A 19,928-nucleotide genomic window follows, 5' to 3' on the forward strand; every position below is an offset into this window, starting at 1 on the left:
TGCGGTGCTGTAACACACCAGAGTGTTCTGATCACCTAACGTTTACGTATGTTGAGTGATGGAGCTGAAATGTGTTTTTGTGTTCTTCAGTGGGGGAAGAATTCAAGCTGCAGCTGTGGTGGATGAATCAAAAATGCTGACTCGGCTGATGACGACGCCGACTCTGTCATGGCCGTCTGTCGTCACGACGACGCTGTCTCCTCGTAAGGTGAGCCATCTTGTAGTGAGTCGCCTTGACGACCGTCTGGCTTTGTTGGCGATCAACCCGGGAGCCGGCCCGAGCGTATTTTGGATGATATGGAATGCAGTGCTTTAGTGAGGGTCGTCACAAATGCCTGTACCTTTTGTCTTGTCTGTGTAACATGCAAGATTCCACACACAGTCAGTAGGGGGTTTTTTCTTCAACTAATGTTTGTCAGACACTTAAGTGCACCGTTGTCTGTCAATGGGAGTCATGTGTTTGTGTGTGAGTGTGTGTGCGTGGAGAGTGTACACACACTCACGCATCCCCAAAGTCGGTCCATGTTTTGTCAGTCAGACACTTGGGAGCAAGGTTTTGTGTGTGTGTGTGTGTGTGTGTCTGCTTTGTGTTGTGAGTCAGCTGAAAGGCGAGACACGGCGCCATTTACGGCGAAGATGTCAGCAAATGTCCAAAGATGAGAAACATTCCTGCTTGCCTTTTTGCGCAGCTGCTCATGACTTTTCCTTTGCTTGCGAGCAGCTGGCGTTTCTCTCTCTCGCTCTCTCTGCCGCTCAGACTCTTCCTCCCTTACTCCCCCCTCCGTCCCTCCGTCCGTCCCTCCGTCCCTCCCTCCCCTCCCTCCTCGCGCCCGGCTCACTCAGTCAGAGCGGATCTGAGCCGCCGTGCAGGGCGCTCGCGCGGAGTTCCCGGGGCAGCCAGCGACTTGGGGCGATATGACGTCGCGTGCCGTGGAGGCTTTTGGTTGTTTTTGGAGCGTTGACGCCTGTGAGGGCCATTAAATCGTGTGCGGAGGCCGGGAAGCGTCGTCCGGAAGGCAGGTGAGGCTCCCGATGCAGCCGCAAGCGCATGAAGCCGCACTGCGGTCACGGCCTCGGTGCGCTCCTTTCGTCGCGCAAACTTTGGTGAGGCCGCCCGCCCGCCTGCCGTTTGTTGGCGACCAGACGTGGCTGCGGTTGGCCTGCAGGGGGCGGGAGCGAGGATGCGAGCAGGTCACTCGCCACCATTTCGGGCCGCAGATGAGGAGGAGGAAAGTTAACGTATCAGATATTTGTGAGCGTTTGCGACTTTAGCATGCGAGCGAGCAAGCAAGTGCATGTACGTATGTCATGGTGTTGTTTTGGGCACAATGGAAGCAGCAGGCCAACAGCAGTGCTGTGTTGCTGCTCTTGCGTGGTCACCTGGCTGGCTGGCTGGCTGGCTGGCTGGCTGGCTGGCTGGCTGGCTGGCTGGCTGGCTGGCTGGCTGGCTGGCTGGCTGGCTGGCTGGCTGGCTGGCTGGCTGGCTGGCTGGCTGGCTGGCTGGCTGGCTGGTTGGCCGGCCGGCCGGCTGGCTTGAGACACGTTGTGATCTTCCGAGTCATGTGATCAAAGTTTTCTAACGGACTGTCCATCAAGACCCAGTCTAAGGTCGGCTGGGTTGCATTTTCAGTGCTCTTGCACGGTGCTTGCATGCTGGGAGCCGGGCCGAGCTGAGCGCTTGCTGCGTTTGCTCCCCCCCCCCCCGATCCGTACAGATCTTCTAATGGCAGATCTGGAAACCATTTTGTCTTTCTTTTCCCCCCGCTCTTTTGTTATCCCAAAGGTTTATTGATGGTACCTGTGCACTTCTGGGAGACCATTTTGGGCTGAGATTGTTGTTATTGTTGCTGGCACTTTGTGGGCAAGCGCTGCTCTTGGCGCGCGTGTTCTGTCGGAGGCTCAGCCGATGACAAGCGAGGGAAAATCTGCCACTTTGGCTTTCGCTAGACGACTTTGACTTGCCTGCTGTCACCAGAGCGGACGAGTGCAAATGGGGTCGACCCGTGCCAGCCTCAGTGGCCTGCCTGGCAGGAGGTCCACGTGCACACGATCGCACCAAGCGGCGCCGGCCTAAGCCCCACCCTGCGCCTGTGTCGTTGCTTCAGGTTGCTTCCCGTTCATCATCACATCATGCCTGAGGGTTGGCGTCGCGGGAGCTCCAGATCATCCGGCAGCGGCGGCGGCGGCAGCGGCACAGGTGAGCGCCTTTCCACCCCAATCGCCGTCTGTTGCTTTGCCTGGCCTCCGGAGCGGTCCGTCCGTCCGTCCATCGCGGGCCCATTTGCCATTCGCTCTCTGGCATTTATTTGGTCGGTCGGTCGGTCGGTCCGTGTGAATCCGATTGAACTTGACGTCGTTTGCATTTCGTCTGAGGAATTTGCTCAGGCCGTGATTTTCTTTCCCGGACGCCGATGGATTGTTGATTGTTGCGGTGGGGGGGCACACGCAAATGTCACGCAGGTGCCAAGCGGCCGTCGTCGGCGTCGTCGCTGAGCGGGATGATGGGCAGGATGATGTCGTCGGGCGAGCGGGGCGCCTCCTCCTCCTCCTGCACGTCGGTCAACAGCGTCTGCTCCGACTGCGAGCGGCCGGCCTCGCTCTCGCTGTCGTCGTCCGCCTCCTCCGTATCGCTGCAGGACGCCTCGTCCTCGTCCTCGTCCTCCTCCTCGTCGTCCTCCTCGCTCCCTTACGGCGCCGTGCCGGCCTACAAGGCCGCCGCCGCCGGCACCGCCGCCGCCGCCGCCTCGGCGCCGCCTGAGAGGAACGGCTCCGACATCAGCCTGCACCTCACCCCGTTGGTAGCGGGCGCCGCCGTGCCCAGGCCGCTGTCCCGGCTGGAGAGGGTTGTCATGGAGATCGTGGAGACGGAGCAAGCCTACGTCAGGGACCTCAAGAGCATCGTGGAGGTGAGACAAGGGCCCGACCGACCAAATGAACATTTGGGCTCCGTGCTCGGAGTCCTTTGGGAGAAAGCTCAAAGGGTTGTTTGCGTTGTGCCCACCAGCGTCGATGGCGCTTCACGCTCATCACGTTAGCCAAATTGGAAGCAGACAGGATGCAAATCATCCAAAAAACCTTGGAACATACCAACGCGCACACACACACACACACACGCACACACGCACACACACTCACACAACCTGCTTTAATAATGCTCAAAGTCTTCTGATAAGAAAGGCCAAATTCCTCAAGACCTGATTGTGCGCTGGTGTGCGCATGCCCCCCCCCCCTTTTTGTGGTCTGCTTGAAATCTGGATTTGATTGAAGCTACATGATGTCACGCTCGCTGGGAATTTGAATCAACTGCCATAGTGTGTGAGTGTGTGAGTGTGTGAGTGAGTGAGTGAGTGAGTGAGTGAGTGAGTGAGTGAGTGAGTGAGTGAGTGAGTGAGTGAGTGAGTGCGTGAGTGAGTGAGTGAGTGAGTGAGTGAGTGAGTGAGTGAGTGAGTGAGTGAGTGAGTGAGTGAGTGAGTGAGTGAGTGAGTGAGTGAGTGAGTGAGTGAGTGAGTGAGTGAGTTTGCGGCAGTCCCCCAAAGTGGCGGCAATGGTGTGTGTGTGTGTGTGTGAGTCAGGCGTTTGAAGCGGATCCTCCCGGTTCCTCCGCTTTTCCGGTAACAGTCTCAGTGAAGTCATCGGATTTGCCGAGTCTCGTGCGGACGTGACATGAGACGAGCGGCCGGGGGGGGGGCAAAGATGATGGCGCGCCAAAGTATGAAACAACGCGGGAGGATCGTGGCCAAGCCGGCTGAGCTCAGCGCGAGTGAGGGTCGGAGGGAAGAAAATGACGACGAGGCGCAGCGTGAACACGGCTCACATCAGTGTGTGCGTGCGAGCCGGGGTCACGTGACCTCAGGCGTCCGCTGTCGCCTTCGGGCCGCGACTTGGCTCGGACTCGGCTCGCTCCAAATTGACCTAATAAAGCGAGCGCCACGCAGCGAGCCCATTGGGCCTCCTACTGATCCGCTGGTTTTGTTGCGCATAGGACTACCTGGGCTGCATCATCGACTGCGCCGCGCTTCCCGTCAAGCCGGAGCAGGTCAGCGGTCTGTTCTGCAACATCGAGGACATCTACGAGTTCAACAGGTAAGCCGGCGGCGCCGAGGAACGGTCCTCACTGATGGCCATAAGTTGGTCCCGCATGGGTGCAAAGCGGCCTCGCGTTGACGCTTTGTGCGGTTGAATGCTCGGCCGTCCCAAAATGGGAGGAGCTCATTGGAATGCTTAAAAGTGCGTGCATGCGTGCGTGCGTGCGTGCGTCATGTATTGTCAGTCCAGTTAGAGGCCCGGTTTGCAGTGGGCCGGTTCCGCTCGAGCTGCTGCATATCGTTCTGAGATGACGGAGCAGAAGCGCTGCGGCGGCGGCGGCGCAGATGTTCCCCCCCAAGCGAAAAATGTGCAAACGTGTTGAAAGGAGAAGAAGGTCACGCCGAGTTTTTGCTTCTGACGTTGGACAAGATGGTGGAAAAAAACGTCTTGTGGCAACGCTTTGGCGCTGACAGCAGATAAGATGGAAAGGCCGGCCGGAGCCAGGCAGGAGCGCGGCCAAGCTGGCGCCGGCGGCTTTTCTTCGGGTTCCGCTCCCGCCGGGACCCAAAGTTGCCGTCGTAAAGAAAGGAAAGGAAAGGAAAGGAAAGCAAGGAGCTGCTTTCAGCAGCAGCATCCTCTTGTTTGTTCAAAATGCAGCCACGCTGAATTTCCTCCTGAAAATGTCAATTGCTGCGAATTCTCTTTTTACGCTCAGTGCCAGCAAACACACACACACACACACAGTCTCCCATAAATCACACACAGCCAAAAGCACGCATGTGTGAGGCCAAACACACACACACACACACACACAAAGTTTTCATTCCTTCCAGACTTCCTGCCTCTGCGTTCTCATGGGAAGTTTTTGTATGAGCCAGCAAAGGAGAATGTGTGTGTACGCGCGCATGCGCTCGCTCGCTCGCTCCCTCGCAGCTGTGTAATGAAGTTAAACTTAATGAATTGATGAGAGCACTGTACAAGCCACCAGCTAACCAGTAGAACCCCCCCAGCCCCCACACACACCTCACTTTGGCTTCCTGCTCAGGAAACAGTTTGACCTCATTTCTTGCTTTCCTTCCACATTGCGCACGCACGCACACACACACACACACACACACACACACTGCCAGATGCGGGACGACCAAAAGCATGCAGCGGCTGCGCGTGCGCGTCCAACGTAATTTGAGCTGAAGGAATGTTTTGAGCATGCTCGGTCATCCCGTAACTTGCTTTTGTTTCCATGCTCTCTGATTGTGTTCATGAGATGCTTTCCTTTGTTTTCTTCTTTATATTGCGGTGCTGTGCCCGCAACTCGCCTCGCCTCGCCTCGCTTCATGTTGACTTGATGTGGACACGTAGCGTTGTTGCAGGAACTTGGAGCAGCATGATGCCCGAACCCTAACCCTAACCCCCCCCCCATACGCACACACACTGTATACTTAAGCGAGTGCCGGCAGCCATTTTCATTTCTCCAAGGTTGCAATTTGTCTTCTTTTAGTCACGTAAATGATAAACATGCGTCCCATCATTTTCTCGCTGGCGACGGCGTGGAGGAAGGTGGAGGCACGCCTGCACGCACGCACGCACGCGCGCACACAGTCAAGTGTTGCGTAAGCTTTGCTGCACATTGTGAGCGTTTTTTTGACTCGGTGCGCCGGAGTTCAAAGAGGTTTTGTCTCAGCTTCCGTTTTGCTTTCTTTTTGTCTGGTCTGGTGTGGTGTTATGTTGATTTGCTTCTCCAAAACTGCATGGAGCAGCTTGCCTTTGGCTGGCTCCGCTCCACAGCATGAGCCAGACCTTTCCAAGGTCCCGGCGTCCACCCTCCCCCTGAAAATGTCTTCTGGCGCCAGAAGAGGGAGCGCAAGGGGCAAGAGGGGGAGAATGAGGCGCGCGAGCCTCGTGGCTCGCGCGCCTCATGGCTCGCCTCACGTGAATAACATGGTCACGTTTCCATGACAACATCTGCTCAAGTCTGAGTGCAGGGAGTCCGAGCGACTCGCTCGCTACCTATCTGATTTGGGAGGAAGGTTCAGCGCCCCACCCTCAACTTGCTATGCATGAGTTTGGGTCGGTGACTAACAACGGCGCCCCCTCGCCTGTGTGACGAGGCCAGGCTATCTTCTCACCTGGTCTGGCATCTGTCTCTCTCCGCAGTGAACTGCTGGAGGATTTGGAGAGAAGCCGGCATGCCGCTGCCATCGCCGACTGCTTTGTGGAAAGGGTGAGAAGCAGGTGCCCCGTGTGTGTGCGTGCCTGCCTGCCTGCCTGCCTGCCTGGCTGCCTGGCTGCCTGGCTACCTGCCTGCCTGCCTGCCTGCCTGCCTGCCTACCTGCCTGCCTGCCTGCCTGCCTGCCTGCCTGCCTGCCCGCCTGCCCGAGTGCATGCGTGCATGCATGTGCAACAGGAAGCAGGTCACAGCCAGCAGGTCATTCACTCACTCACTCGCTCGCTCACGCGCAGACACACAAACACACACACACACACGTCACTTTGTTGAACTTCCACTGCTGAGGATCAGACCAACACCCTGTAAAAAGTCTTTGCTTGCATTGTGTGTGTGTGTGTGTGTGTGTGTGTGGCAGTGCTACCAAAATGTCAAAGAGAGATAGACGTGAAGTCAAGAGCATATCTTGCTGACCCAATTATGCCTTCACAGAGTGAAGCCTTTGACATCTACACGCTGTACTGCATGAACTACCCCAAGTGAGTACATCGTCCGTGTGTGTGTGTGTGTGTGTGTGTGTGTGTGTGTGTGTGTGTGTGGCTTGCGTAGTCTGGCAAACGGCCAGCAGGTCCACGTCATCTTCCATCCATTTTTCCAATGAAGGGGGGGAGCGACGTTGTTGAAGCCGCCGCCGCCGCGCTGTCGGCTGCAACGTCATCCCTTTGTCATCCCTTCTTCATCCCTTCTTCATGTAACCCTTCACACCTTGCCTCAGTCCGTCCGGGATTGCTTGTGAAATGTGTGAGCTGATCAGGATTGTCTGAAGGTGTTGTGCTTGCATTTCAAGTCATGTCCTTCTGCGCTTGGCTCTGGCCTCCAGCCAGCCGTCTGCCGACGCCTTGCCCAAAAATCTCCTTTGTCCTCTTTCAAGGAACACAGCCTTAGTTGTGTGCCGCGCACACGCACACGCGCACGCGCACACACACAGGCGCCTTGGTCGCTTCTTTGCTTCCTGCCTCAGTTAAGGAAAAAAACAAACCAGAAAGTAGGTCAGATGCTTTTGGTGATCCAAAGCAGAGGCAAAAGCAAAAAAAAACCCAAAATCCGGGCAGCATTTCAGGCCTGCTTGACTTCCTTGTCAACTGAAGCCGAGAAGAACTAATGTTTGGGGCTGTTTTTTTTTTTTTTTTCTTTTGTGGGTTTGGGGAGGGGGGGTCATAAATCCAAAGCTGAGTGCTTCGGCTGTTGTTCTTCCTAGCCAAAATTCATTCTTCTTCTTGAGAAAGCGCAACTCTTTGTGGGGGCTTCTTCCATTTGCAGCTCAGTGTCCGTTCTGAGGGAGTGCATGAAGAACGAAAGCCTGGTCCGCTTCTTCCACGAGCGACGCGCCACCCTCAAGCACTCGCTGCCGCTGGAGACGTACCTCCTGAAACCCGTGCAGCGCATCCTCAAGTATCACCTCCTCCTGCAGGTAACTCGCGGGACTTCCCCCTCGGCGGGTGACGCCGAATGTCGGCCGCCTTAGAACAAAGGAGACGGCTTTCTGACAAGATTGCCTGAAAAGAAATGAATGCGAGCCGCACTGCCACCTACTGCCGTCGATGTGCAATTGCACGGCAAAGCGCAAATGCACCTTTCCCGCCTCCCTCCCTCCCTCCCTCCCTCCCTCCCTCCCTCCCTCACAATTGCACCGGAGCGTCCCGTTGCGCAATTTGGCCCAAACGACCGTTTGCTGACGTTTGTCGCGCTCCCAGGAACTCTCCAAGCATTTGGACAAGAGCGACCCGGGCTACGAGGTGGTGGAGGACGCCATCATCACCATGACGGCGGTGGCCTGGTACATCAACGACATGAAGAGGAAGCAGGAGCATGCCGTCCGCTTGCAGGTGCGTATGGGAGGGAAGGCGGGGGTGGCTGGGGGCTTTTTGGGCGACTCCAGCCCACAGAGCCAGCGCGTGTCCCCAGGAAATCGAGTCGCTGCTGGTGAACTGGAGCGGTCCCGACCTGAGTGGCTTTGGCGAGCTGGTTCTGGAAGGTTCCTTCAAGGTCCAGCGGGTGAAGAAGGAGCGCGCCTTCTTCCTGTTTGACAAGATGCTGCTGATCGCCAAGAAGCGTGCCGAGCGCTTTGTGTACAGCACGCACATCTTTGTGAGTGGTGCCAAAGAGCGAGTGAGCGAGCGAGTGAGCGAGCGAGTGAGCGAGCGAGCGAGCGGCAATTCCCTCTCTTGGGCCGCCGCCGCCGCCGCCACCACTTGAGTTTGTGACTTGCCTTTTTTGCCCAGTGCTGCAACCTCCAGCTGGCAGACACTCTGAAGGACCCGCTGTGTTTCCGAGTGTCCGACCTGATGATTCCCAAACAGCAGCATGTTGTCCAGGTGATTCATTTCAAGTAGGGAGGCATCTCCAAACTTTGCCCAAAATGAGCCAGCGCGTACTTTTGCTGCACGTCGGGCTCCAAGCAGGCTTGCTTTGGACTTTTGGTGGTGCACACCCCAAAGCGTGTGTGCACGCGTGTGCGCTGGGCAAAGTTTTGGACTCTTTTGGAGCTGCTTCCTTCCTTCCTTCCTTCCTTCCTTCCTTCCTAGCGTGTTGCTGGCTGCTCTTGTCTTCATTGCGTTTGTTCATTGTTGACTGCAGACCAAGAACATGGAGGAGAAGAGGCTGTGGGTTCACTACCTCAACAAACTCATCATCGAAAATCATCCGGCTTCTCTTCCGCACAAGGTTGGCTGGCGAGAAAGAACGAGCACGTCCGTCGGTTGGCAAAAAGGATGGCGGGCGGGCGGGCGGGCGCACGAGTAGTTTTGTGCTGGCCTCTGCTGCCCCCTTCTGGTCATTATTGTAGTTACACCCTCCTGTTGGGAGCAAGCCAGGAAAAGAGAGAAAAAAGACGCAAGTGTAGACGTGGCCCAAGTAGGCACGCATGCTCGTCCCGTCTCGTCTGGACTGAACTTTGGCTTCGACTGCCTCCCGTCTCTCTCTCTCGAGACAGAGAGGAGCATGAAAGTAATCAAAAGAAAGAATGTGAAAATCTCTTTGAAGAGCCAGATGCTCTCGCTCGTCTTTCCCCACAATTCTCCATTGACGCATTGCAATTGTTGTGCTTTGCAGGCCAGGCAGGTCCTCGGAGACGACTTGTGTCAGTGTGAGTGAACACACACACACGTCCGAAGGGCTGGCGAGCCTTCAGCGGTTACTGCAAAATCCTTTGCGTCCGACCGACTCTGAAAGCTTTGCGCCTTGTCTGTCAGCAGCCCAGCACTTGGAGCACGAGCGCCCCACAAAGCTTCCTTGGGCTTCTCCGCGACCGGACGACGCTTATCACCGAGGACGGCGGCGCTCAGGTCCGGAGCTTGCGCTGGCTCGTCCGTTTCCAGAAAGAGAAGTCAATTGCGTGGATGTTTTGCGTGACCTTGCAGAACCACCCGCCATGCTCGCGCTGACGCCTGAAAAAAGCAGGAAGAGTTTGCCGCTGCTACTGGAGGCAAATCTGCCCTACAGACGCACCAGGAGACAGTCCGGTAGGTACGCCCCAAAGAGCAGATTGGACACGTTCACGTGCACGTTTCTCTCTCCAAATTTCACCGAGCGTGAGCATGTTAAGCCGGAGATCAAAAGTCCGTTCTGAAAAGTACATACGTGTTGAAGAGGCTCGCTCGGCAGGCGTCAAAGTCCACTTTGAAGGAAACAACCTCTTTGACAATGTCACCAGATCTTCAGGTCTCAAAAAGTCAAGCAAACGTTGTTGTCTTCCAGCTCCAGCCAAGGACATCCGAGCGGCATTTCATCCTCACGGTGAGCAAATTCCTAATCGGGTCGATGCAAAGGTGCCACTTTTTGCCAAGTGGCTTTTCAATCGGTGCACATTGGCCGAAGCTGGCCCCGAGCCGGGCGGCTCTCGCTCTGGGTTAGCCGCGGTGTTGCGCTAGCTAACATTCTTTTCCGCTCCGCAAACAACCCGTCATCCTCACGTGACGTCTCCCGGCAGGCCCGAAGGTGAGACAACGTCCCCTTAGTTTGTTCAATCTGGTGCGCGTCAGACCACGCATGTAGTGACCAGCCTTGCCCGTCCGTCTTTCCCAGCGAGCCGACAGCGAGGGTGAGCTGAAGCGGGCCCACGGTTTAAGCTCGGCGGCGGCGGCGGCGGGAAGCGGCGGCACGCCAGACTCCTCTGTCCTCTGCCGGCAGGAGCGAGAGGTGAGCCTCATGTCGGAACTCAAGTCTGACTGTCATTGACACGCCTGGACTCACATCTTGACTAGGAGGAGGAGGAGGAGGAGGAGGAGGATCTGGTAGCGCTCTGCGCTCCCCCCACTCTGTCCATCACAGAGGAGATCCTGGAGTTGATCAACCAAAGCCGAGCGAGGGAGGGACTGCTTTCTGCGGTGAGCCCACCTCGTGCTTGACACGAGCCGGCGCGGAGCTCAACGGCCTTTGCGTTCTTCTCAGGAGGTGCTCCCGGATCAGCCGCGGGCCGAGTCGCCGCCAGCTCGCCACAGCGACTTCACCTGCCCGCTGCCCCCGCCGGCGCTCCGGGAGGAAGCGGAAACTTGCCAGAACGCTCAAGAGCAGAGCGCCGACAGCGCTGACAGCGCCGACGGCGCCGGCGCTCCAAATGGAAGTGAGGTCCAAATGAGGGAGAGGCCGCAAAACGGGCTGCTGCGTTCAGCGGAAGAATTAGAAGCAAACGCTGACATCGGCAAAACATCAGAAGGCGAGCCACGCAAAACAGAAAGTCCTCCCGGCGTCTCCATCCTGGAGCAGGGCCGGGCGCGTGGTCGGGAGGAGGCGGGCCATTCCTCCGGCCATCCGGACGACAGCCCCAGCGCAGAGCCCAAAGCGGGCGCCGAGCGTGACAAGAGGATCATTGAAAAAATCAAAAGTTATTACGAGGCAGCGGCGGAGCTACAGGAGGAGGAAGATGCCGGAGAGGAAGAAGACCAGACGTCCGGAAGGAGCAGCCCTTTTGCACCCATTCCCACCGGACCGGTGAACCATCCGGCGCCGCTGGCGCTGCTGGCGCTGCCAGCGCCTCCGCCGCCCCCTCAACCGCCTTTGCCAAATGACAACCAAGCGAACGAAGCTCTTCAAACGCAGAGCGCTCACCGTCGCCAGAGCGCTTCTCCCGCACTTGTGGAAGATTCTCGTCATGGAAACGTCGACGCGCATTCAAGCCCGGTGCTTTTGGAAGCCAAAGACAGAAATCTGGACGATAAGTCACCCATCGTCATCCGGATGGAAGACCCTGACAATCCGAGCGAGGGTCCTGCCGATCTGCCCCCGAGCGGCCCCGATCCGGCCCAAAAGCAAATCCGGGCTGCCGGTGAAAACCAAGGAGCAGACCAAGATGACGGGTCGTGGCCTCCAGAGGGACCACACAGTACACAACAAGAGAAGACAAGACAACAAGAAGAAGAAGAAGAAGGCAAGGAAAGTCCCAAAGAATCCTCAGGAAGTCGTCGCCCAGCGAGCCCGCCGTGTCTTCAAACCAGTTCCGCTCGGACTCGAGGCAAACATAAAGCCACCGGTAGTCCCGCGGCACCGAGACGAGCTTGCCGACCGTCTCGGATGGTCTCCACCAAGCGGGCCTTGTTTGAGGGCACGCTCGCCGCCGACATCACGGCGATCGGCTTATTCGAAGCCGACCCCTCGCTCGCGCACAACTCCGAGCGCATCCTGAACAAAGTCCAAACTCTCGCCACTATGTACAGTCTCAAAGCCGGCGCCGCCGCCGCCACCGCCAAGGTCCCCTGGCGGCAAAAAGCAGACAAAAGCCCAGCGCCTTCGCTCGCCGGACGAAACACGAGGCCTCCGACCCAACGGAGGCCGGACGGGACGGATGACGCTCCGATCCGTGCCCAGGCCGGACCCAAATGCCACCGACGGAACCAATCGCAAAGATTGTGTCCGAGCGAAGTCCGGCACGAGATGTTGTGTGAGCGCCAGAAGCGCACCCAGCCCGACGGCAAGAACCGTGAGCGCGCCCTGAGCCGGGAGGACCCGAGCGGCCCGGCCAAAAGGGATCGCGAAGAACCCAGCGCTAGGCGCTGCGGCCCGCTCCAAACGGATCCGAAAGAACCCAGCGGTACGCCGTGCTGTTCAAACATTTTCTCGTCTGCCACGGCTACCCATATCCATGAGGCCCGTCTTCTCTGGTAGGTGTGCTGAAAGCGGCGGCGCTGCCCGGCGGCCGAGAGGCAAACTCCGCCTGTCAACTCGAGTGGCGAGGATTCAGCCTCTCCAGGCCCAGGGACTTCATCACGGCGCTAAACAAAGAACACAACCCCGGCGGAGCGGATGAAGAACTCTGGTCCGTAAGATCAGCCAGAACGTGCCTCAGGTATGTGACGCATCATCCGCTCCATCGGGTCTGGCTTTGCTCCTGAGGCCCGTGACCTTTTTCTCACGGCTGTGTGTAGGTCAGAGCTGAGAGAAGACGCGGCGGCGGCGGTGGCGCTGAAAGACTCCAGTCCGCCCCGGAAGCTTTCCCAGCTTCGGCAGCAACAATCCAAAGAGGATTGGGCAGCTGCGCCGCACCGGCCCGACCGTACGAGCAAAGAAGATTTGCCCGGCGTGGACAAATCCCAGAGTCCGTCAAATAGCCAGCCGCCAGGAACGTCTTTGCCAGACGCTCAGAAAGCTCCCCAGCAAACATTCCAGAGAGCGCCGCCAGAGGGACCCGCTCCGTCGTCATCCGGCTCGGCGGAGCCGCACGTCCCTCCCACGTCTCGTGAGCATCTGGCGGGATTGCCGTCGGACTTGGCCCGTACCGGCGAGGTCCGTTTCGGCGCCGGGTAAGTCTGACCGTTCGTCAAGCAAAAGTCAACGGTGACAAATGGGAACGCAGGCAGCGGGCCGGGCCGGGCGGGGCGAGGCGAGGCGAGGCGGGCAGCCTGGTTTTGACAAACGTATGAACATTGTCTACTACAGGAAATCAGAGCAGCAGAATCCAGGACGGCCCAGCAGCCTGCCCCTCTTCTCAGCACGCTGCTCTCCACCCCGAACCGCCTTCCGTCCGTCGGCGACGTCCAGTCCCGTCGTCCCTGACGAGGACTCCCGTCGCGCAACATCGGCCCCTGTCTCGTGGCGCGCTTCTGCCGTTAGCGCTTCTCCACCCTCCGCGGCGCAGCCCCGCCCGTCCGCCAGAGCGGTCACGTGCGTGTCACCTTTCGCCGTGATTGCGCCGTCTCGTCCCGCACCCTTAGCAAAGATAGACAAGACTCCCACGCCTGTCGAGAGTTCCTCCGAGAGGGCCGCTCCTCCCCAAAGTTTGTCCAAAGGAGCGGGACCTTCTTGCACTCCGTCCGCACCCGGTTCCTCTCCTGCCGCCACCGCATCTTTGTCGGCATTCACAAGATCCTTGGCCGCCTCCTGCATCAGTCAAACGTTGTCAAAAAAGAACACCGGCGGCGGCAGCGGCGGGCGGCCGGCGCCAAGCTCACCCCTGCAAAGTCCTCCCTCGGCAGCGCGCTCGCCGTCTTCCCGCCGTCCGCCGTCCGGTTGGCGAGCGGCCTGTTTGGATGGCAACGGTAGCTACCCTCCATCACCCCTCAGGTCGCCGTTTGCGGACTCGGCTTTTTCCTACCATTCGCCCAACTCTTCTTGTCCTTCCTCGCCGTTTGTGAGAGCGAGTCGGCCCGGTGAATTTGGGAGTGAAAGCTGCTCTCCCGGCCCAGCCAAGGCGCAGTCGGCTAACAGCGTTGTCGACGGTCTCTCTTTTGGGTCGCACAATCGCATGGCGCGACCCTTTTGCGCAAGCGTGCAGTCCTCTCCGGCGGCGAGCCCGCCCCCTCCCTTCACGCGCATCTGCTCGCCCCCCCCTGCCTCTGCCATGGCAAGCCAGCCCCCCCAGACTCCAGGCGCAGGTTCCCCAACTCCCTTAGGTCTAACTCTGAAGATGGCTGACGCACGGTCCTCCTCACGGCCTCAAATGACGGCGGGTGTGCCACTTTGGACTTGCAGTGTCATGGCGGCGGCGGCGGCGGTGCCCAAAGCCAGGAATCCCCAAGTTGGCTCCCTCACTCGCTCCTTGTCTTCTTGTTCCGCTCAGGAGAATGGGACTTTTTCCCGGAGCGGGTCCCCTCACCCCGACAAAGCTCACGGCCTCCACAGGTCAGACGGCTCCCCGAGCCCGGCCGGCCAAGCGCGTGGCTCCTGGGCCCAAGGCGGCCATGAGTCCGCTTTGAGCGGACGCTCACCGTCCTGCCCTCCGGAGTCACCAATCTCTTGTGACGTTGGCGGAGAGCATTGCAGCAGTCCGCCGTGGCTCCTCGGCACCTCCAGCAGCATCAGCCCCACTTGTCGGCTCAGCTCCCTCTCGCAGTCCACTACGGCGGCGCTGGCAACGGATTGGCCAGATGCAGAGTTGGAAGAAGGGAGCTGTCGGAGCCAGTTGATTTGCGCCTACGTGGGGCCAGAGGCCAAGTGGGCCCGCGCCGTCCCATCCTCGCCTCCGGACGCTCCTCGGCGACCGTGCCGGGCCCGCTCGCCTCCGCGGGCCGCCGTCTGCGCGCCGTCGCCCTCTGCCCGCCGCGCGTCCGGTCAGAAGGCCAGCTACGCCACCACCGTCAACTTGCAGATCGCCGGAAGTGGTCGGATCACTTCCTTCAGCACGGCCCACGTGAGCGTGAGCCAGACGCCGGCGCCGGCGGCGGCGGCAGCGGGCGGACAAATTCCCACGGCCAGACGAGTCAGCGTGAACATTGTCGCTTCTTCGCTTCCTCACAACTGCAGCCAGCTGTGAAAACCACGTCAAATGGAGCGCGCGCCATGGCTTTTTAGCCATGTGGAAAATGGGGACGGACGGCGAAAACCGGCACAGCGACTCGGCGGCTCTTCGCTACCTCTCCGGAGAGGAAAGAAACAAATCTTGGTGTAAACAAAGCAAAAAACAAAACAGGTTGTCTGTCCGACAACTGCTGTGCTCAATCACACTTAGGTTGTGTACCATCCTAAAATTGGGATTATTTTGTGCTATTGCTAACCATCCATTTGTAGTCATTGTATTGTTTATTTATGAACTCTGAGACGGTAGGCACATTTGCGCTGGGGGGGGGGAGCGGGGCGGGGCTCAAAGGTCAGCCTCCAATTTGTCAACATCTTTGTCATTTGGAGGAAATACAGCACAATTCAGTCGTGCCTGGAATTGCTTTGACGACCAAGGAATATTTCCAAAAGACTAAGTCGACTTGACATTTGAGCTTGCTCGGAACGCCATTGACTGGAAAATGATCTGGAAGAAAATCTCCCCGTTGGCACTGTTATTGTGTTGCGCTTTTTCCTTGGCACCGTCCAACTCTTTGCAATAAAGTACGTGCCTCATTTCACAGCGGAACCATCGATTGGATTCCCTCAGGTGTGTAAAAACCAAAGCGCTTTTCCAATTCAAATGCGTTTTGGCTTGGGAGCATCTGGGGATGGCGGTGGCTTACAGCAGCAGCAGCAGCAGCGGCAGCGCCTTGCCATTCTTGTCATTTTGGATTGGTTTCAGCCAAGCTGAAGCTGGCTTCACGAAGCACCACACCGAACGACATCGACTCGGTAAGTCAAGGTAGGACGCGAGGTTAGTGTGCTTTATTTCTCGGCAAGGATCCCGTGCTCAAAATGGTCTCCGCTCATACCCTCAACAATGGATGGATGGCGTTGTCGCCTTGCTGGGCCCTTGTGGCGGCCGGCAGACAACGCAAGTGCCGCAAGTGCAGTAAGTACAGAACAGGCTGCTCATGAGAGGGAGGAAGAGGACGAGGATGAGGATGAGGAGGCCTGTTGTCAGTCCAAGTCTTCCTGAGCCATTTCATTTGTGGAGTCAGCTAGGTGGCTTGAAGGAGGGAAAGCACGCAGGATACGGACGGTCCTTGGAGTTTGATCTTGCCTCAGCTCCCTCCGTGCAGGGCTTGCTTTGCCACCGATGAATCAATCGGCAGTCGTCTTCTACAGTACGGCTCCAGCGGTCCGTTGGACTGGAAGGAATCGAAAAAAAGTTCAGGGAAGTTATGAAATAAGCTTACATAAAGGATGGAGGCTTTAGTCATCACCATGCTGCATGCTTGCCGGCCGGCCAATGAGCTCGGCTGCGCTCGGCTGCGCGTCTTGGGCATCCCATCCGGGAAAAAGACGGACGCTGCGTGCTGGGAAAAGGGGCGTTGCCGTCCGTCGCCGAGGACGAGAGGGAGAACCAGAAGGAGGGCATGAGAAAGGGAGAGAGAGAGAGAGAGACAAAGCCAAGAAGAAGAAAGCTGACAACAACGGCGGCGAGCGGGAGAGCAAAGACGGCTCACGTGCGGACGCACAGGTGCCAGAGTCCGACGCCGTTCGACGGCCGCTCCATGACGTTTGGTGCGCGTGCCTATCATGGATCATAGAGCCCCCAAAAGGTCCCACCAAGACATCAGAAGCCTGCCGGCCATTTAGGTAGCAAGCAAAGAGCAAGGACCGAGCGAGCGAGCGAACGAACGAGCAAGGAGCGAGCAAAGAGCGAGCAAAGAGCGAACGAGTGAGCGAGCGAGCAGGCACAAGTGAGCAGCCTTCGAGTCGGCTCGCTTCGGGTCGGCTTGCTTCGGCTCGGGTGCTTGCTGGCGTTCCTTGCTGGCAAGAGCACGAGGATGACATGCCTACGAGAGGAAGGCCTACGACTGCGCCTACGACTGCGACTGCGCCTGCCAAGCTCGTCGTCACCCTTTGCGTTTTGTGCCTGGCTTGTCTGCTGCGCGGCGGGGCGCGCGCGATGCCCAGTTTGGACTTGATGGAGCACGTGAAGGAGTTGCTCAGGGACGACCCCGCTTCGGTACAAATGGACCCAATTTCCTGCCTGGCTCGGCCCAATTTCGAACCCAATGCATGTTCTCTTTGCTCATTATTTCGCTGCCCAAAACGCATCAGATATAGATTTCAACAAATCAACTCCATTTGGATACATTTCAAAACCTTCCATTCAACTTAATTTAAAACAACAACAACAACAACCTTGCCCATGTATTGCGCAAGGCCGGTGTATATTTGACTTTGTTCCTTTTTAATTTTGGAATGCATTTACGAAGTGGGGGGCCAGACAGACGTTGCTTGAAGCAGTTCACTTTGGTCGGCAAAATAGTGGCAACAGTGAAACGCAGCAGTCCTTTATCGTATCCATCAAAAGTCACCATTATGGATTTTGCGATATCATAAATCTGAAGCCGCTCTACCTAATCAAGTGACTGACCACAGAGTGTGTAATCATCTAATCACGTCATCTGTGTGTGTGTGTGTGTGTGTGTGTGTGTGTGTGTGTGTGTGTGTGTGTGTGTGTGTGTGTGTGTGTGTGTGTGTGTGTGTGTGTCAGCAGTGCTCAGATTGCAAGTTGTACACCCCAACCTGGAGCGACTACAAGGTACTACGACTGTCGTGTTATTTGTTTGAGGGCTTTTTTTTTCTATTTTTTTTTTCAAATTTGAATGACGTTTACTCGAAGGTGCGAAACTTGAGTGTCGCTCACTCTATGTAGTTGTTAACCTCCAATAACCTATCATTCGATCATTTAGATCATAATATAATATGTTGTTATTTCATATACCAATATATTTGTCATCTAATCATTTCGATTTTCCTGAAACATTTTTGTATGCTTTTTTCTAACCATATTTCGGGACTTCTTTCCAAGATGTATTTGTTTGGGCTTAGTAAAAAAATGACAAATGAAAATATTATACTGAAAAATGATCAAATATTTCTTTCTTCTTCTTGTTTTGTCAGACGTGTCCCAAGGACACCCTAAAATGCTTCTCTGCAGAGGTCCGAGTTCTCGTCACAGAGTGGGAAAGAAGTGAAGGGGACGTTTTGAAAAATTTGGAACGGGGCCTCAAGTTCTTAGAAGATGGTCCTCACAACCAGGTAAGCAGCCAAGAAAGGATGATATGCATTTGTGCGTATATATGACGTATATATTATACATACAACAAAAGTTAACCTTATGAAATTCAGTTGAGAAATAAGCATAGTAAAGTTGATTTTCAATGTCCACGCATTTAGTTTGATGAGAACAACGCCCCTCCCAACATGGTCACCACGAAGACACGCAAAATCCTAAAAGCTCCTCCCTTTTTGGGGTGTGTGTTTTTTTTTTTTTTTTGGATTGCCAATTTTTACAGAACCAGTCAGCGTGTGGTCCGTGTGAGCTCCACCCAGAAGAAAACGTCCAACACTTCTTGCAGGAACTTAAAAGAATTTTGGAGCGCATCAACTCGGCTTTTAGTGCCATTGCCTGAAATGGCTGTCAGCTACAAGGCACTTGCTGGCACTGCAAATCTCCCAAGGGACTGGCGTGCGTCTCTTTGGTTTAGCAACTCCTCATATCCCGTCTTTTAACAGGTCCCACGACGATATTATTCGGAAAGCATCTATTTCATCAGCAATCTCTCCTCCCCCTTTCATTTTTTTTTAAATCAACTAACATATTCTTCTTTTTTGTCATCATCTGCTGGCATCTCTTTTTAACTACCATTCTTTCTCAGCCAGTTCGTTCGGCGGTATATGCGCAAGTCAGTAAGTACCCTGGAGTATCATGTGAAAGATTCAATGATTACCTTTCAACCGACAAGTAGGTAAATTGATATTTTGAAATCACAAGTCAGGGAAAATAGCTTGTTCAAATACCGTTCCCTTTATTTCATAAATAGCTTGCTGACCCCCCCAAAAATGCAACACTTTGAAGAGAATTTGCCATTTTTGTACAGATTTGATGAAGACACTTGCAGTCGTGCACGTGGCGAGCATTTGTCATAAAAGCCAAGGTCCATCCCACAATGTTCGTCTAGTCCCGAACTGTGACTTTTCGGTCTGTCGCCAGCAGTGTCGTTGTGAGGACACAAAAACAAGCGCAAGTGTGCCGCCGCCATCTGATCAGGTCCGACCGCCTTTAGGACGCAGCAGCAGTGTTGTTATTGGGGGCGGGCTCGTCTCTTGTCTCTTTTTCAGCCATCGGGCTTGTCCTTGTTAGGACCCATGAAGTCCAGGCCGTCCACGGGGATGTCCTTGTCTTTGATAGCCTTCTGCACGCAGCGCTGGTACAGCCGGAAGCTGTCCGCACACGGCTCGGCGCCTCGCTCTCCCTTCAGGAACTTGTCGGCGAACCATCGGTTGAAACATTGGTCGTACTCCCGCTTGAGCTCCGTGCAAGCCTCGCCCACGCTGTTCATCTTTCGAGCGACGGACGGACGGACGGAGGGAGAGAGAGAGAGAGAGAGAGAGAGAGAGAGAAATGCCCACAATAGTCCACGAAAACAAACAAGCCACTGGAGACAGACTTTGTGCTGCGCTCACGTCACGAGACGCAACCTGGGACCTCAACGTATGACGTCACATTCAAGCAAAGATCCCCGGAGGAGGACCGCTTACTCCTTCGTTTACTGCGGGACCCGCAAAACCTGCCAAGTGCAAAAAGGCGCGACACCCAAAAATAATCATCGTAGTAGACGCTAAAGGGAAATGTGCTTTCGGCAGTTTGCAAACATATTTTTGAAGGTTGTGTTAAACTTACAAACATATCAATGTAATATCTAGTATTGGAGTGCTCGTGTGGATTGGTGGGTGGCGAAGAATGTGCAGGCAAACTGCAGGAACTTGTTTTCTTCCAAGTGTTGTGGAAAAGGCCCAGACAGGGAGTACGGGACGAGAACACCTCAAGGTCGGTGAGAAACGAGAACAACATCTTGCCAGGTGGTCGGTCGAGCTTCGTGTGGAAAACCCAACCGCCTGACCTCAGCAA

The 19,928-nt window shown here is 56.2% G+C and overlaps 2 protein-coding genes across 2 annotated transcripts; one reads left to right on the forward strand and one right to left on the reverse strand.

The window, feature by feature from the left end:
- The first annotated feature begins 820 nt into the window (after nucleotides 1-820).
- Nucleotides 821-15,516, forward strand: plekhg2 (pleckstrin homology domain containing, family G (with RhoGef domain) member 2). Its single transcript, XM_088380126.1, has 22 exons — nucleotides 821-1,020; nucleotides 2,106-2,197; nucleotides 2,461-2,906; nucleotides 3,983-4,083; nucleotides 6,181-6,247; nucleotides 6,683-6,729; nucleotides 7,511-7,661; nucleotides 7,945-8,076; nucleotides 8,156-8,338; nucleotides 8,473-8,565; nucleotides 8,828-8,914; nucleotides 9,302-9,335; nucleotides 9,445-9,534; nucleotides 9,610-9,711; nucleotides 9,947-9,985; nucleotides 10,179-10,186; nucleotides 10,274-10,387; nucleotides 10,456-10,575; nucleotides 10,640-12,275; nucleotides 12,350-12,530; nucleotides 12,610-12,984; nucleotides 13,121-15,516. The coding sequence occupies exons 2-22, from the start codon at nucleotides 2,131-2,133 to the stop codon at nucleotides 14,931-14,933; spliced, it is 5,886 nt and encodes a 1,961-aa protein (XP_088236252.1). The 5' UTR covers nucleotides 821-1,020; nucleotides 2,106-2,130; the 3' UTR covers nucleotides 14,934-15,516.
- A 3,289-nt stretch (nucleotides 15,517-18,805) lies between these two features.
- On the reverse strand, nucleotides 18,806-19,525 carry triap1 (TP53 regulated inhibitor of apoptosis 1). Its single transcript, XM_088380125.1, has one exon. The coding sequence runs from the start codon at nucleotides 19,357-19,359 to the stop codon at nucleotides 19,135-19,137; it is 225 nt and encodes a 74-aa protein (XP_088236251.1). The 5' UTR covers nucleotides 19,360-19,525; the 3' UTR covers nucleotides 18,806-19,134.
- Nucleotides 19,526-19,928: the final 403 nt, after the last annotated feature.

Source organism: Syngnathus floridae, chromosome 7, assembly GCF_059516105.1.
Source record: "Syngnathus floridae isolate MCC-2025c chromosome 7, RoL_Sflo_1.0, whole genome shotgun sequence".
In the NCBI taxonomy this organism is placed as follows: Eukaryota; Metazoa; Chordata; class Actinopteri; order Syngnathiformes; family Syngnathidae; genus Syngnathus; species Syngnathus floridae.

Coding starts and splice junctions, on each gene's coding strand:
- plekhg2 (XM_088380126.1), top strand. CDS start 2,131: ATGCCTGAGGGTTGGCGTCGCGGGAGCTCCAGATCATCCGGCAGCGGC. Junction 9,336..9,444: donor CGGAGACGACTTGTGTCAGT/GTGAGTGAACAC, acceptor GTCTGTCAGCAG/CCCAGCACTTGGAGCACGAG. Junction 12,276..12,349: donor GGATCCGAAAGAACCCAGCG/GTACGCCGTGCT, acceptor CTTCTCTGGTAG/GTGTGCTGAAAGCGGCGGCG.
- triap1 (XM_088380125.1), bottom strand. CDS start 19,359: ATGAACAGCGTGGGCGAGGCTTGCACGGAGCTCAAGCGGGAGTACGAC.